The sequence below is a fragment of the Acinonyx jubatus genome, chromosome C1 (genome assembly GCF_027475565.1).
Source record: "Acinonyx jubatus isolate Ajub_Pintada_27869175 chromosome C1, VMU_Ajub_asm_v1.0, whole genome shotgun sequence".
In the NCBI taxonomy this organism is placed as follows: Eukaryota; Metazoa; Chordata; class Mammalia; order Carnivora; family Felidae; genus Acinonyx; species Acinonyx jubatus.
In genome coordinates, this window is record NC_069381.1 from 27,751,765 (window position 1) to 27,764,408 (window position 12,644).

General features: G+C 53.4%; 1 protein-coding gene across 1 annotated transcript; it reads right to left on the bottom strand.

The window, feature by feature from the left end:
* Positions 1-3,763: 3,763 nt before the first annotated feature.
* LOC113599153 (60S acidic ribosomal protein P1-like) lies at positions 3,764-12,114 on the bottom strand. Its single transcript, XM_053203231.1, has 2 exons — positions 12,058-12,114; positions 3,764-4,176 (listed from the first exon to the last, which is right to left on the bottom strand). The coding sequence occupies exons 1-2, from the start codon at positions 12,112-12,114 to the stop codon at positions 3,826-3,828; spliced, it is 408 nt and encodes a 135-aa protein (XP_053059206.1). The 3' UTR covers positions 3,764-3,825.
* Positions 12,115-12,644: the final 530 nt, after the last annotated feature.

Below are 12,644 nucleotides of genomic sequence, written 5' to 3' on the forward strand. Positions count from 1 at the left end.
ACCTGTGTCTTCCTGGAGACGGGAAGAAGTGGGCCCGCTAGGATGGAAACCGTGCAGGGTGCTTGGTGGCATCTTACATGTCCTGGACCCCCAAATCAACTTGCGGCTTTGGACAAGTAAACCCTTTGGCATCACTGAGCAGGGTGACCCTGTTATCCTTGGGGTCCCTCAAAGAAGCTAGAAACCTGGCAAGCCTGTTCCAGCTCTTTGGCTTCCTTTCTGGTGTTTTCCTTTGACTGAGCTCTTCACTGCCCCTCCTCAGGTCATGGAAGAGCCCCGGCCTGCAGATTGTCCCTCAGACTCTGAGGCTCCCATTGTCTGTTCCCCCTCTCCCACTAGACTCGAGCCCCTTGTGGGCGGGACTGCAGATTGTCCCTCAGACTCTGAGAGCCAGGAGGAGTGGGGAGTTGCCTTCCGCGTGGAGAGGTTCACATGTTACAGAGGCTCATTTAGTTCTCTTAAGAAGTGGGAATGTTTTTGCTACTGACCCATCGATGGGTGGGGAGACTGAGCCCCAGAGAGTAGGACGATCAGTCTGCGGTCGCATATCGGCATGTCGTATGCTTGGTTCTACTCACTTTCTGTGTTGGGTGTGTCCAGTGCCCCCTTGGGCCGTTCCCTTTCCAGAGAGCTAGCTCCTTTAGCTGACATAGCCTCTGAGCCTTCGCACTGCTGACTTTCCTCTGCCTGGAGTATCTTTCCCTCACCCCTTCACGTGGCTGGTTCCTTCCCGTCATTTGGATGACAGGCCAGATGTCACCTCCTCAGAGAGACCTTCCCTGGCCACACCTCGTCCCTCATTATCTCGGCAGCTTGCTTTATTTCTTCTAGAGCACTCGTCACCATCTGAAATCAGCTGATACCCTGGTTTATGGTTTATGCTCCGTCTCCCCTGTCAGAATGAAGTTGCCAGCAGAGCAGGGACCTTGCCTGCCTTGTTCCCTGATGGGCCACGTCTCACACATGGCACACAGTCAGAGGCATCCCATGGGTGTTATTGAAGGAGTGAGTGAGGACGATGGAGAGTTGTCTGTCACCCATGCAGGTCTCCAGACAGTAGTGCAGAGTCACGCCGACCCTTCCCGGGAGGCCCCAGGCTCTGGAATCCTCTGCGGCCGTTGTGTCCGTTCCTCTCTGGGCTTCTTACTCCTTCATCGTCTCCCCCATGAGTAGCATACTCCTCAGACAGGAAGCGTGTTTGATTCACAAACCAAAGCCAAGATACGAGAGGAGGAAGGAGGGGAGCCATGGGCCTCGAGGGTGGGGTGTTCTAGAGCGGAGACCAAGGATTGCAGACATGCTCCATGCCTTTGATTTTCCAAACTCAGGCTAAGTGTGCAGATGGGGTTTCTGGCCGTGATGACAGCCCCGTGTGAGAACGCGAGTTCCCTGTTAGAGGACCAGTCTTGTCAGGAGGCTGCCCAGGGCACCCTTCTCACCCTGTGTGTTCCTGGGATCCCTCCCAGAGCCTTGAGTACTTACCTGCATGATGGCCTGGTGACCGGATGGAGAGCAGACAATGCAACAGGAGAGGAGTCATACTTTGGGCCAAGGAGACCTGACTTAGATAGGGTCCTGGCTCAGTGGCTTCCATGCTGTGTGACCTTGAGCAAGTGACTTTCTCTCTCTGAGCCAAGAAGAAATGAGCTCTGCTTTCTGGGATCAGTCATCCAGGCCCCGCCTTTTCTGTTGAGGTTCCTAGCCATCTTTCAATGTTCAGCATCAAGGGTACCTCTGGGAAAGCCACCCCACCCCCATCTGGGGAGTCAGGTTCTCTCCTTCCCCTGGACTTATCCTGTTCTGCCTATGTCGATAGCACGATGACATTGTCTGTTTAGATGTCTGTCCCCCTCTCCCACTAGACTGGAGCCCCTTGTGGGCGGGACTGAAACTTTGTTCATTTCTGCATCTGTCACGTGCAGCATGAGGACAGGCGCACCACAGGTATGGTAGTGATATCGAGTGAGTTGGGTCGAGGCTGGGTTGATTTCTCCTCTCAAGGATCTCTGGGACAAACTTGCCATCCACTGAGTTCAGAGAGCCCTGAACTCGTCCAGCACTCCCGGCCCTCCCCTTCCTCTTCAACGGTGCTGTCCAGAGTGGAACAGTATCATCAGCGGTGACCCCTAACTTACCACGCGCCAGGCACGGTGCTGAACACTCACCTGAGTTATCTTATCTAATCCTCAAGGCCACACCGTGATGCGATTTTAAGCCCACTTTAGACACAAACATACTGAGGCTCAGACAAGTCCAGTGACTTGCCTGAGGTCACACGACTCATAAGAGGCAAAACCCAGTGGTATGCTGGTCCATGCTTAACCACTGGCTCTCAAAACTGGCTCTCAAAAAGCCTGGATTTGAGGTGTTTGCCTCTTTCTGTGGTGCTCATACTCCCACAGAATTTCAAGCCCCCAACATGACATCCCTGAACTTGAACTTGGGAAGACATGCTCACAATTGGCTCTTGTGGGTGGGGACGAGCCAGCTTCAGCACACCGTGGGGCAAAGCTGAGATTCAAACCCAGACCAATTAGCATTCGAGATTCCTAAGATTTGGTATTCAGTGAAAAAAAGCAAGGTGTATATATACATCCACACAAAGGAATATACATGTACGTATATACGCATTATGTATGTGCGGGTGTGTTTGCTTGTGTGTGTGGATCTTGAAGGATTTGCTAGAAACTGATAACACCCCTGTGTGTTTTTTTTTTTTTTTCCAGGGAGGGGAACTGTGTGGCTGGGAGATGGCAGGGGTGGGGGCTGGGGAGAGATTTACTCGGGGTGTCCTTTCTACTTTTTGAATTTTGAACCATGCGAGTGTATTAACTATTAAAAAAAATGAACAAACAAACAACAAATCCCGGCAGCCAACCTACTGCGGACGGATGCTGGGCCTGTAGCTCTTTGTGAGGCTGGTGGCCGGTCTGCGGGCCAGGAGCTGGGCGGGGCATGCTGAGTGGCTTGGTTGGGGCTGGTGTTTTGGCAGAGGGGGACAGATAGGGAGGCCCCGTCTTCCCACAGCATGAGGAACAGGTGTACTTGTTTCAATTCTCATCCATGCGGTTTGGTCACCGAGACTATGGCACTGCACTGTAAACTCAATTAGAAATTTAACAAACCTTATAAATCCTCCCCAGCCTGAGCCTTGTAAATCTCCAGAGCAGGGCCAGCTTAGCACTTATCCATCTCTGGCTTAATGACCTCCCCAGCCCGGCCCGAGAGTGATTCAGGGCCAGTGACAGGTCTAATTAGTGAGCACGAAGTGTAGCCGCGGGCAGGCCGGCAAGGTGAGGAGGAAGAGGGAGCCTGGTCCTTGCCCGGGGGCATTAGGGAAGTGAGTCCTGACCCTCCCTTGTCCAGTCTGGACCTCGTGGCTCTGGCACACAGGAGGAGAGGCAGGGAGGGGTGGCAGGTGCCTGACTGACTTTCATAGTTCATGTCGCCCTGCTGGTGGTGAGTCTCACTCGGGGTTGGCTGTTGAAGGCACGCCACTGGTACCAAGACTGCGTCGAGGGCCACGTGGGAGCCAAGAAGTCTCCTAGCCAGGCAAATCTGTGGGCAGACTTGAGGCTGTGTTGATAGCCAGTGTGGTGGGTGTGGGAGAGTTTCGAGGGTGGGTTCTGATCTTCCAGTGCCTCGGGGAATTATATTCCAGAGCAATTCATGTGAGATCACAGGGAGTCCAGACAGCCCCATTTTTAAGAGTGAAGGGTTCAGCTTTAGTGAGAAGATAGCTGACTATCCTTGTGAGGTAGTGAGCTCCTCGTCAGTGGATAGACAGCCCAGGATCCTCTGCTATTTTTTTTTTTTTTTAAGAGTTCAGCTTTTTATTGAACAGGTTACGGGAGAGGTGTGGTCCAAAAGACCAAAACGTGTGTCATCACCAGACTCGTCCGATTCTTCTTTCTTTGCTTCCACTTTCTTCTCCGCAGGGGCAGCCCCGGAGGGGGGAGCGGGATCTCCTGCTGGGGTGGCTCCTCCAGCCCCTACCTCAAAGATGAGGCTCCAGATGTTGACATTGGCCAGGGCCTTTGCAAACAAGTTCCTCCAGAAAGGTCCCACATTTACACCTGCTGCTTTAAGGAGGGCATTGGTCTTATCCTCTGTGACTGTGACCTCATCGTTGTGCAGGATGAGGGCTGGGCCTGAGTAGATGCAGGCAGGCGAGCTCTGAGCCGGAGACCTTGGTGCCCGGGAGTGCTGAGCGGGCTCTCCTGGGCGGGTGCTCCTCACTGGTGGATGAAGTGAGGGCCCCACCCCAACGCGACCTTAGCTTCCTTGGAAGGACCGAGCACCTCAGCGGCAGCTGGGAAAAAGGGCCAGGATCCTCTACTATTAACCCCAGCTGTGTGTCGGGCCTTTTATACATCATCTGATGTGATCTGCAGGCCCCCATCTTACAGGTGAGGAAACTGATGTTCAGGGAGGTTATGCGACATGTGCCAGGTCATTCTGAACCAGGATTTGGATGCTGGCCTGCCTGGCTTCAGAACCCGTGGCCCCTGGCTCCCCCTCCACACTTCTCTCTATCTCTGCTGAAGATGCGCCCTTCAGGCTGGGCACAAAATGATTAAAGGCCCCACAGCCAAGAGCCACGATCTCCTGGCCACAGGGGCTGCCTTCGACAGGCTGTTGCACCGTGTTCCGCGCCAGGGTGGGAAGACGTGGGTCCTCTCTCTCTCTGCAATCTTTCCCTCCTCTCCTGCACTCATTCTGAGGCCTCATTTTCCTGTCTTCTCCCAGCCTCCCTCTGGCCTCTCTCTGGCCCTGATCCCAGCTCCCACTGGGTTATTCACCAGGAGTTTGGGGGTGGGGTAGGTCTCAGCTCCCCCTCCTGCCAGTCACCTCCACTGCTTGGATGTAGGAGGCAGAGCTGATAAGGCTGCCTGGGGAGATGGATGCCGGCTCTGGTCCCCGCCGGCCCTCTGACCCCCTCCCTGCCCTCGACCCCCCGGAGCAGTCACCAGGAGGAGGCCCGGGTAATTGGTTCCATCCAAGACTCATCCTCAGTGGCGCGAAAGGGAAAGTTATAAATATTTTTACCTATAACTCATGACGAATAAAATTTTAATTACACTGAAAAATTTAAATTTCATAAGAAATAAATATTAATCCTGGAGAGTGACTTCTGTGGGAAGTTAACTTTCAAATGTCGTCAATCTGCAGGTGCCTGGGGTCTGGGGGGGGAGGAGGAGGCCCCCAGTTCTGGCTCCTGGTTTGGAGTGGGGGTCTCCCCTCCTGAGACTGAGGGTTCAAAGACTCAGATCTCCACCCACCCAGGGAAGAGTCCGCCCTCAGCTCGCTCCCTCTCTCCGACGATAATTGCTTACCTACCACGTCGAGAGATTTTTCTAGGTGCAGCGAAACTGCGGGAAAGGACACACATTGTTCTTGCCCCGTGTCACGTGGAGGCAGACGTTAAATGAATAATCACCAGCTACAGCCCCGTCGGTACCCCTCTGCTGGGCACAAATCCCTGCTTGGTTTTATTATTATTGTTATTTTACTGTTGACAAATTCAAGGCTAACACACACCTAGAAAGATGCATAACAAACACATAAGCATGCAGGGCAGGGAGGAATGACAGCGTAGGGGAAGGCACGTGTCCCGGGTCAAGGAAGCTAGCGTGGGCTCCCACGCTAGACGCTTGAGGGAGGGAGAGGCCCTGCCTTGAGGACCTTCACAGACCATTTGATGGATGGCTCCGGCCGCCTGGCCAGGGAGAGGCGATTGGGGGTAAGGTGGCCTAATATTAGTAACAACATCTCAATACATACTGGCGGTTTATCATGTGCCAGGCGTGATTCTAGGCCCTTGATGGGTATTAGCTCATTTCACCCTGACAGAACCCCACAAGGAGAAAACAGAAACACAGAGAGGTTAATTAACAAGTCCAAAGTCATAGCTGGTGGAAGGCATGGCCGGGTTACGCTTGAGTCCCCTGGCTTAGAGACTTCTCTGAGTTTCTCTGAAGTGGGACAGCCCAGGTCTTGGCCACAGGTGCCTGGCTTCCAGTGCCCTCTGGAACCTCTACAAACGCGCTCGTGTTTCACATCTGCTGTGTGGCCTCAGTCAAGCCTCTCAGCCTCTCTGAGTTTCAGGTTCCTCTTTCGTGACCCAAGGATTAAAAATCCCCACTCTGTGCCTCCGCGGGTTTGTACGGGAAAGTGGTGTTGTAATTCTGGTCACAGTGACAAAGCTGAGTCTAGCCGTGAACCACTCTGGCCCATGTGCTGGTGGGGATACTGCAAGCCACCTCCCTGTGAGGCAGGCCTTGTTCCCATCTGATGCTGGGGACACTGACATCTCAGGAGGAGCCTGAGGAGGGCGAGGTGATTAGAGAAGCTGCCTGTGGGCAGTGGTGGGGGTGGTGGGGTATTGTTCCAGGCAAGGGAGTTGAGGGCAGGATTTGGGACCTGCTCCAGGAGGGCTCTGACATGAGCAGAGGCAAGGAGAACGATGTGTGCATGTTGTGTTGGGGGGAGGGGAGGGCAGGCTGGGTTCTGAGCTGCCCACCTCAGCTGCTTCCCCATTCCACAGATGCTAAAGTTGAGGCCACCCTGAGCTGGGGCTACGGAGCTGGGTCTGGGTCTGGGTTGCACCTGGGTAGAGGAGGGGGGCAGTGGGGGTAGGATCTTGGACTTGGGCCTGGCAAGCAAAGTCCTTGGCTCTTGAACCCGAGACCAAGGCTGAAGGGGGTGGCTGGGCCTGGTGCCAGCTTGGGGCGGTGCAGTGGGGCCCTGAGGGCCTTGTCCTGCAGCCGTCAGTGATATGGTGGGCTGGAACCGCCATGGCTCACATGTGAGAGAGCCCAGAGGAGGCTGGGGCCCTGAGTCTAATTTGCTCCTTTATGACCCTCCATGGAGGTTGGTGACAGACACTTACAGCTCTCCAGGGACTGAACAGACCAGGTCCCCCTTAGTATTGGGAAATACTCTGAGTCCTTATTTGGCTGGCCCGGGACCCCGAATGGGGGTACTTTAGGAGGGAGGTGGGGAATCCACCCTGTGTGGCAAAAACTCAGGAATGCTTCACCCTTTCCCCCAGGCCCAGACACACGTGTACAGATACTCACATATTCAGACATGGACGTGCACGCTGACACGCGTGTGCACATAGCTGTGTGTGCTCGCGCAGACACGCATACACACGGGTGCTGGTACGCAGGCGCCCACACAACCACAGATAGATTCCCGGGTATCCGTGGATCTCCGGGTGCCCCCTCCCGACAGCATTCCGCTGATGGAATGCTGTAATATTTTTCTATTAAATGTTGCATTTGTTGTGCCTTTTAGTAGCTCCCCTCATTAAAAATGATATTATCCCCATAAATAAGCCGGCTCCTGAGAAGAGTGCCCGACTCCATTTCTCTTCCTAATTGAGACACTTAGCTTTGATTTGCTCGTTGGCACGTACCGAGCGGATTAATTTTCAATTAATGCTCGTGGGCGGGTGGCTGCAGGCAGTGTGGGCTTGCAGCCCAGTGGCCTGGGAGCAGGGGCAGGGGCAGGAGGACCCAGAGAGGGTGTCTTTATGTTTCCTGGCCGTGTGAAAGAGAGCACTGGGGACTCCCTGGAGCTTCGTGGTTTTGTTCTTTGTGGGAGAGTGGGCCCTGGAGGGCCCTCTCTGGTGGGAAGCACCCTCTTCTCTTACTAAGCGCTATGGGCTCAAAGTTTATGTCTCCTCCCCCCCAACCCCCTCCCACCCATTCCTATGGTGAAGCCCTAACTCCCCATGTGATGGCATTTGGAGATGGGTCCTGCTCATCCTCAGAGACCTACCCCTGGTCATTGACTTTCTAGGCAAACGCTGGGGAGGTGTTAGGGCTCCAAGGGTAAGTGGGTAGACAGGCCAGCTGACCTGGGTTCAAATCCTGGTTCTTCTGGTTAGCTCATGACCCGATCAGGTTATTCTATCTCCCTAGGCCTCAGTTTCCTCTGTAAACAAGGGTGATAATAAGAGTACTTATTTCTTTTTTTTTATTAAAAAAATTATTTATTTTTGAGAGAGACAGAGGCAGGGCATGAGCAGGAGAGGGGCAGAGAGAGAGGGAGACACAGAATCTGAAGCAGGCTCCAGGCTCTGAGCTGTCAGCACAGAGCCTGATGCGGGGCTCAAACTCATGATCTGCGAGATCGTGACCCGAGCGGAAGTCGGCCGCTCAACTGACTGAGCCACCGGGGCGCCCCAAGAGTACTTACTTCATAGGGGTTGTTAAAAAAAAAAATTCGACCAAGTAAATTTGAGCATCTCATTGGCTCTGTTAAGTGATTCATGAATTAGGAAAGGATTGTTTCAGGCAAGGTCACCTGCACTTAGGTGGAGGAAGGGCAAGGGGTCTCATTAAGTGGATTACTTCATCTTTGGGGGGTGGAGAGGGCCTATGTATGTGGAGATTGCCTCCTTGGTGCTGATCACAAAATTCCCAACTGATTGGTTAAGCCCTTACATTTCTGGGGGAGGCTGAAACCGCGATTATGTTAGATATTAAGCCCCAGGTTTGATGGCTTGGCCTATGTGATGCCATTTTAAGCCTGTGGTTTTCTTTTCCTCTTTTTTTTTTTTTAATTAAATATTTTATTTTTAAGCAATCTCTACACCCAACATGGGGCTCGAACTCACAACCCCGAGATCAAGAGTCACATGCTCCACCGACTGAGCCAGCCAGGCGCCCCAAGCCTGTGGCTTTCTTTTCAACAGGGTGTTGTGCCAATTAGATGAGAGAAAGCATTTATACTTGGCACTCAAAGTATGGTGCCTAGACTGGAAGCATCAGTATCTCCTGGGTGCTTATTAGAAATGCAGAATCTCAGGCCCCACCCCAGACCCGCTGCACTTGAATCGGCATTTCAACACGATGCCCAGAGGTCCCTTGGTGCCCAGCCAAGTTTGAGAGGCTCCGATTTAGCATGACTCTTGGCACAAAGTAAGCACTTCCAAGTGGCAGTCGTCATGATTATTAGTCTAATAAGAATCCCTTACACGAAGGCAGATTCTGGTGCTGGAGAGAAGCCCTGGGGCTCACATTCCGGCTCTGTGGATGCGCAGTGGGTGCCCACTTCAGCTTTGGCACTGGCCTCACGGGTCTCCACCTGTAAACGCGGAGATCAGGACGCCACCTCCCGGAACAGATCGGAAAGCTCAATGAGATTAAGCAGAAGGTAGCTCCGGGAGTTGTGCAAGGTGATTCTGAGATTGCGAAGCTCCAAAAGCATTTTTGTGCATGTTTTATTTACTCTTCCTTTGTCCTTTAATTTACTCTTCCATTGTTCGAATTTTAAACGTGAGCAACGGAGGCATTTCAAACCAAGTGATGAGTCCAAGCTCATTTGGTGAGTCAGCCGCACAACTGGGTCTGGTCCCAGGACTGGCGGCCGTGAGCAGCGCCAGACCTCAGGGAGCTCCTAGAGCAGTGGGATCAGGCCACGGCCCTTCCCTCCAGCCACTGAAACCCTCCGGGTGCCTATCTCTCCCTGGATTGTGCTGTTGGCCGGTTTCTCCTTTTTTGTGTGTGTTGGGAGTGGAGGTGGCTGCAGATCGGGGAGGGTGGGTGACAGGAAAGATGGGGCAGCTCTGGGATCTGACGGTTAATTAAAATGTCCTCATGGGTGATCAATCCACAGTCAATGGCTTGAATCCACAATGACCCAGCTTCTTTCTGGCTGAGCACGTGGCCTTCCTGGTGGTGCTGGCAGGAGGCCCTGCTGTCTTCCTCCTGGTCCTTGGAGGCCCGGGACGGGATGTGCTGTCGATGCTGCCTCCAAAATATTCCCATCTTGTTTCCATAATAGCTTCTGTCACTGCTCTTGACAGGCCAGCCATTAAGTCTTTGGCAAAATTGTAAGAATTATTAACATATGAGGTTTTATATTATTTGACAGCTGTCGGCTCCTTTGGAATCCACATCACCCTGTCCCCTCTCTCCCCTCCCACCCTCTCCCTTGGCGTCACCCCTCTTGGCCCAGAAGGATGGGAGGGGCCTCCCAATCACTGGGGAACCAGGGGGAGACAAGCCCATGTCAAACTTCACTCACAATCGCTCCTGCGCATCTGTGGGATGTTCCCTGGGGTCTCGCACACCACATCTCTGGCCCTAACCTGGATCATTCCTCAGCATGGACCCTCCTCATCCACACCCCTGGCTTCGATGGCTTCAGTGACGACTCACCACCCTCTACTTACCTCCCAACTGTGCCCCAGACCCAAGTGCCCATCTGTTTCCTGGACATCTCCCTGACGCTTCAAAGACTCCCTCCTGGCTCTGCCTCTTGAGTTTTCCATTTAGGTCCTTCCTCCACCATCCACCTGTCTTCTAGGCCAGAAATCTGAGGGTCACCCCAGTCTCTTCTGCCTCCCACACCCTCACAAGTCTCAGGTCTCCAAACCCTGTCCATTCTGCTTCCTAAAGGCCTCTTGACTCTCCCCTCCCCTCCCTTTGCCCTTGTCTGGGTCTTGGCCTCTGCTCCTGGGCCACCATACCTGCTTCCTCGCTGGTCGGTGCCCAGACCCCTCGGGCTTTCCAGGTAGCGCATGCCTGCCCTGCTTCCAAAAGCCCGCAGTGTTTCCCTGGAGCCCTCCCTGCTTTTCAGGTCCCCTCTTGGTCGGTTGCTGAGGGGAGTTGCTGCATAAATGCCCCCGCTCCTACCCCTGTGGGTGGGATCATTGAGGTCCAGGGTCTACACAGGTCCCCGAGGTCACCAGAATGAAGCTCCACTGTAGTAACTGGCTTGCTGAAGGCACACGTCTCATCTTCCTCCCTCCCCTGCCTCCCTCCCGAACTCCCCTGCTGGGTTTCTGGGATGCCTCCCAAAGAAACTGCTTGCACTCAAATCCTTGTCTCAGAGTTGGCTTCTAGGGAGCCCAAACCAAGACGGGACTCATGATTTGTCCATCCTGCACATCCCAGGGTGACCCTTGGGCTATGCACATCTGATTCTTTCTCTCCCTCCTTAGGATTACACGCTGTGGCTTTTATTCCTTCACACTGCTGCAGCGAAAGGAGGTCTTTGGAAACCTGAATGTATACAGCATTTGGGGACTGCTGCTTACGTTTCCAAAGCAGTTGCCACAGGCTTCAGATAGTATGCTTTTTTGGTGCCATCATTAGATAAAGTTATGCTTTTACACAGCTATTAAATAATACAGATAGAGGGCCATCAGTGTTAAAGAGAACCACGTTCTCAAATATCGAAATAACATCACGAAGCTGTCCTTACTAAAACTTGAGTTGGTTAGCACAAGAATTAACCAGGTAACGGAGATGGGCAAAGTCGGTTCCTCCTAAATGCTAAACGTGGCATTTCAAATTAGTGTAGACATGGAGGCAGAGAATTAGTTAATCGTGGGGGAAAAAAATGCAGACACCTACTTCATGCAAATTCCCGATAGATAGAAATGTGAATATAAAAAAAATGAAATCATGAGAGATCTAGAGGAAACAAAGGCGATCATCTCCAGATGCGGTGGGCCTTCCCAGGGAGACAAGGGAAGAAGCCACAGGCAGGATGGTAAGAACCACTGGGATGAACAAAGAATCCCGAAGTCAAAAAGACCAGGTGGGAAACTCTACTGGAAGCATGCACTATAGAAGGAAAAGAAGAAATTGAGTAGGGTTTGGTCGAATCAATCTCCATTTTTGTTTGTTCCTGACCCCTAGTTTAAAAAAAAAAAAAGTCAGCCAAAGCTGGAACAAATCCTGGAAAGGTGAACCTTTGGTCGTCCGGTCACGAAAGCGCTTACCCTGGCGGTCAGGAAGTTCTTCCTGGTGTTCACCCTGCATCCTTCTTGCTTCGGTGGGAGGTTTTCTCTGCTTTAGGCCTCAGGGGAGAGGGAGGGCCTTTTCTGGAAGTGACTTCAGATAGTATGTGTGGTTCCCAGGGCGTCCAGGCCAAGAGGCTTCGGGAATTCATGCCTTGCCACATACCAGGTCTGGGAGGTTCCGGCTTCTTAGAGCTTCTCCTGGGTCTTCATCCTGGATCCAGAGCTGGCCTTCCCCTCATGCTGGCTTCCTCCTTGTCCCCGTCTCCTTCCGGAGCCCACTGGGATCCTACCTGGAGCTTGTCCCGAGACCCATTCTGAACCGCATCTGGATTCCGGTCTTGAGCCATCTCTGACCCCCAGCGCACCCATCCGGGGCTGTGGCTGGAGCCCCCATGGCCAGATCCTGTCGGGCTGAGCTGCTGCTCTGAGCCAGGCCGGCTGTGCAGGGAACAGATGGGCTCCCCGTGGACGTGGCAGCGGCACAGAAGTTAATCCACTTTTATCTCGTTATGGTGACAGCCACCCTGTTAAATGGAATGGACTATCGATTCGGGGCTCACTTCCAGCCCGAGGATTTTCCATCACAGGCCTGAGTAGAATAGGAGAAAAGCAACACTTATTAACTCGGATGCCAGTCAGGGGAGCTGGGGGTGGGGGTGGGGGGTAGGGGCTGGGCAGGCGCAGGCGCGAGAGGCGCCGGGGATCGGGGCTCAGACCTGGGGTGTGGGGGAGCCCCTCCTCGCCTCCTCCCTCAAGGAGGACGGGGAGACGAGGGACGGGTGTGTGCATGCACACGTGCAATGCTGATACGTACACGCACGCACGTGCAACACTAACACACATATGCACCCGCCGTGGACACATGCCTGCACACGTA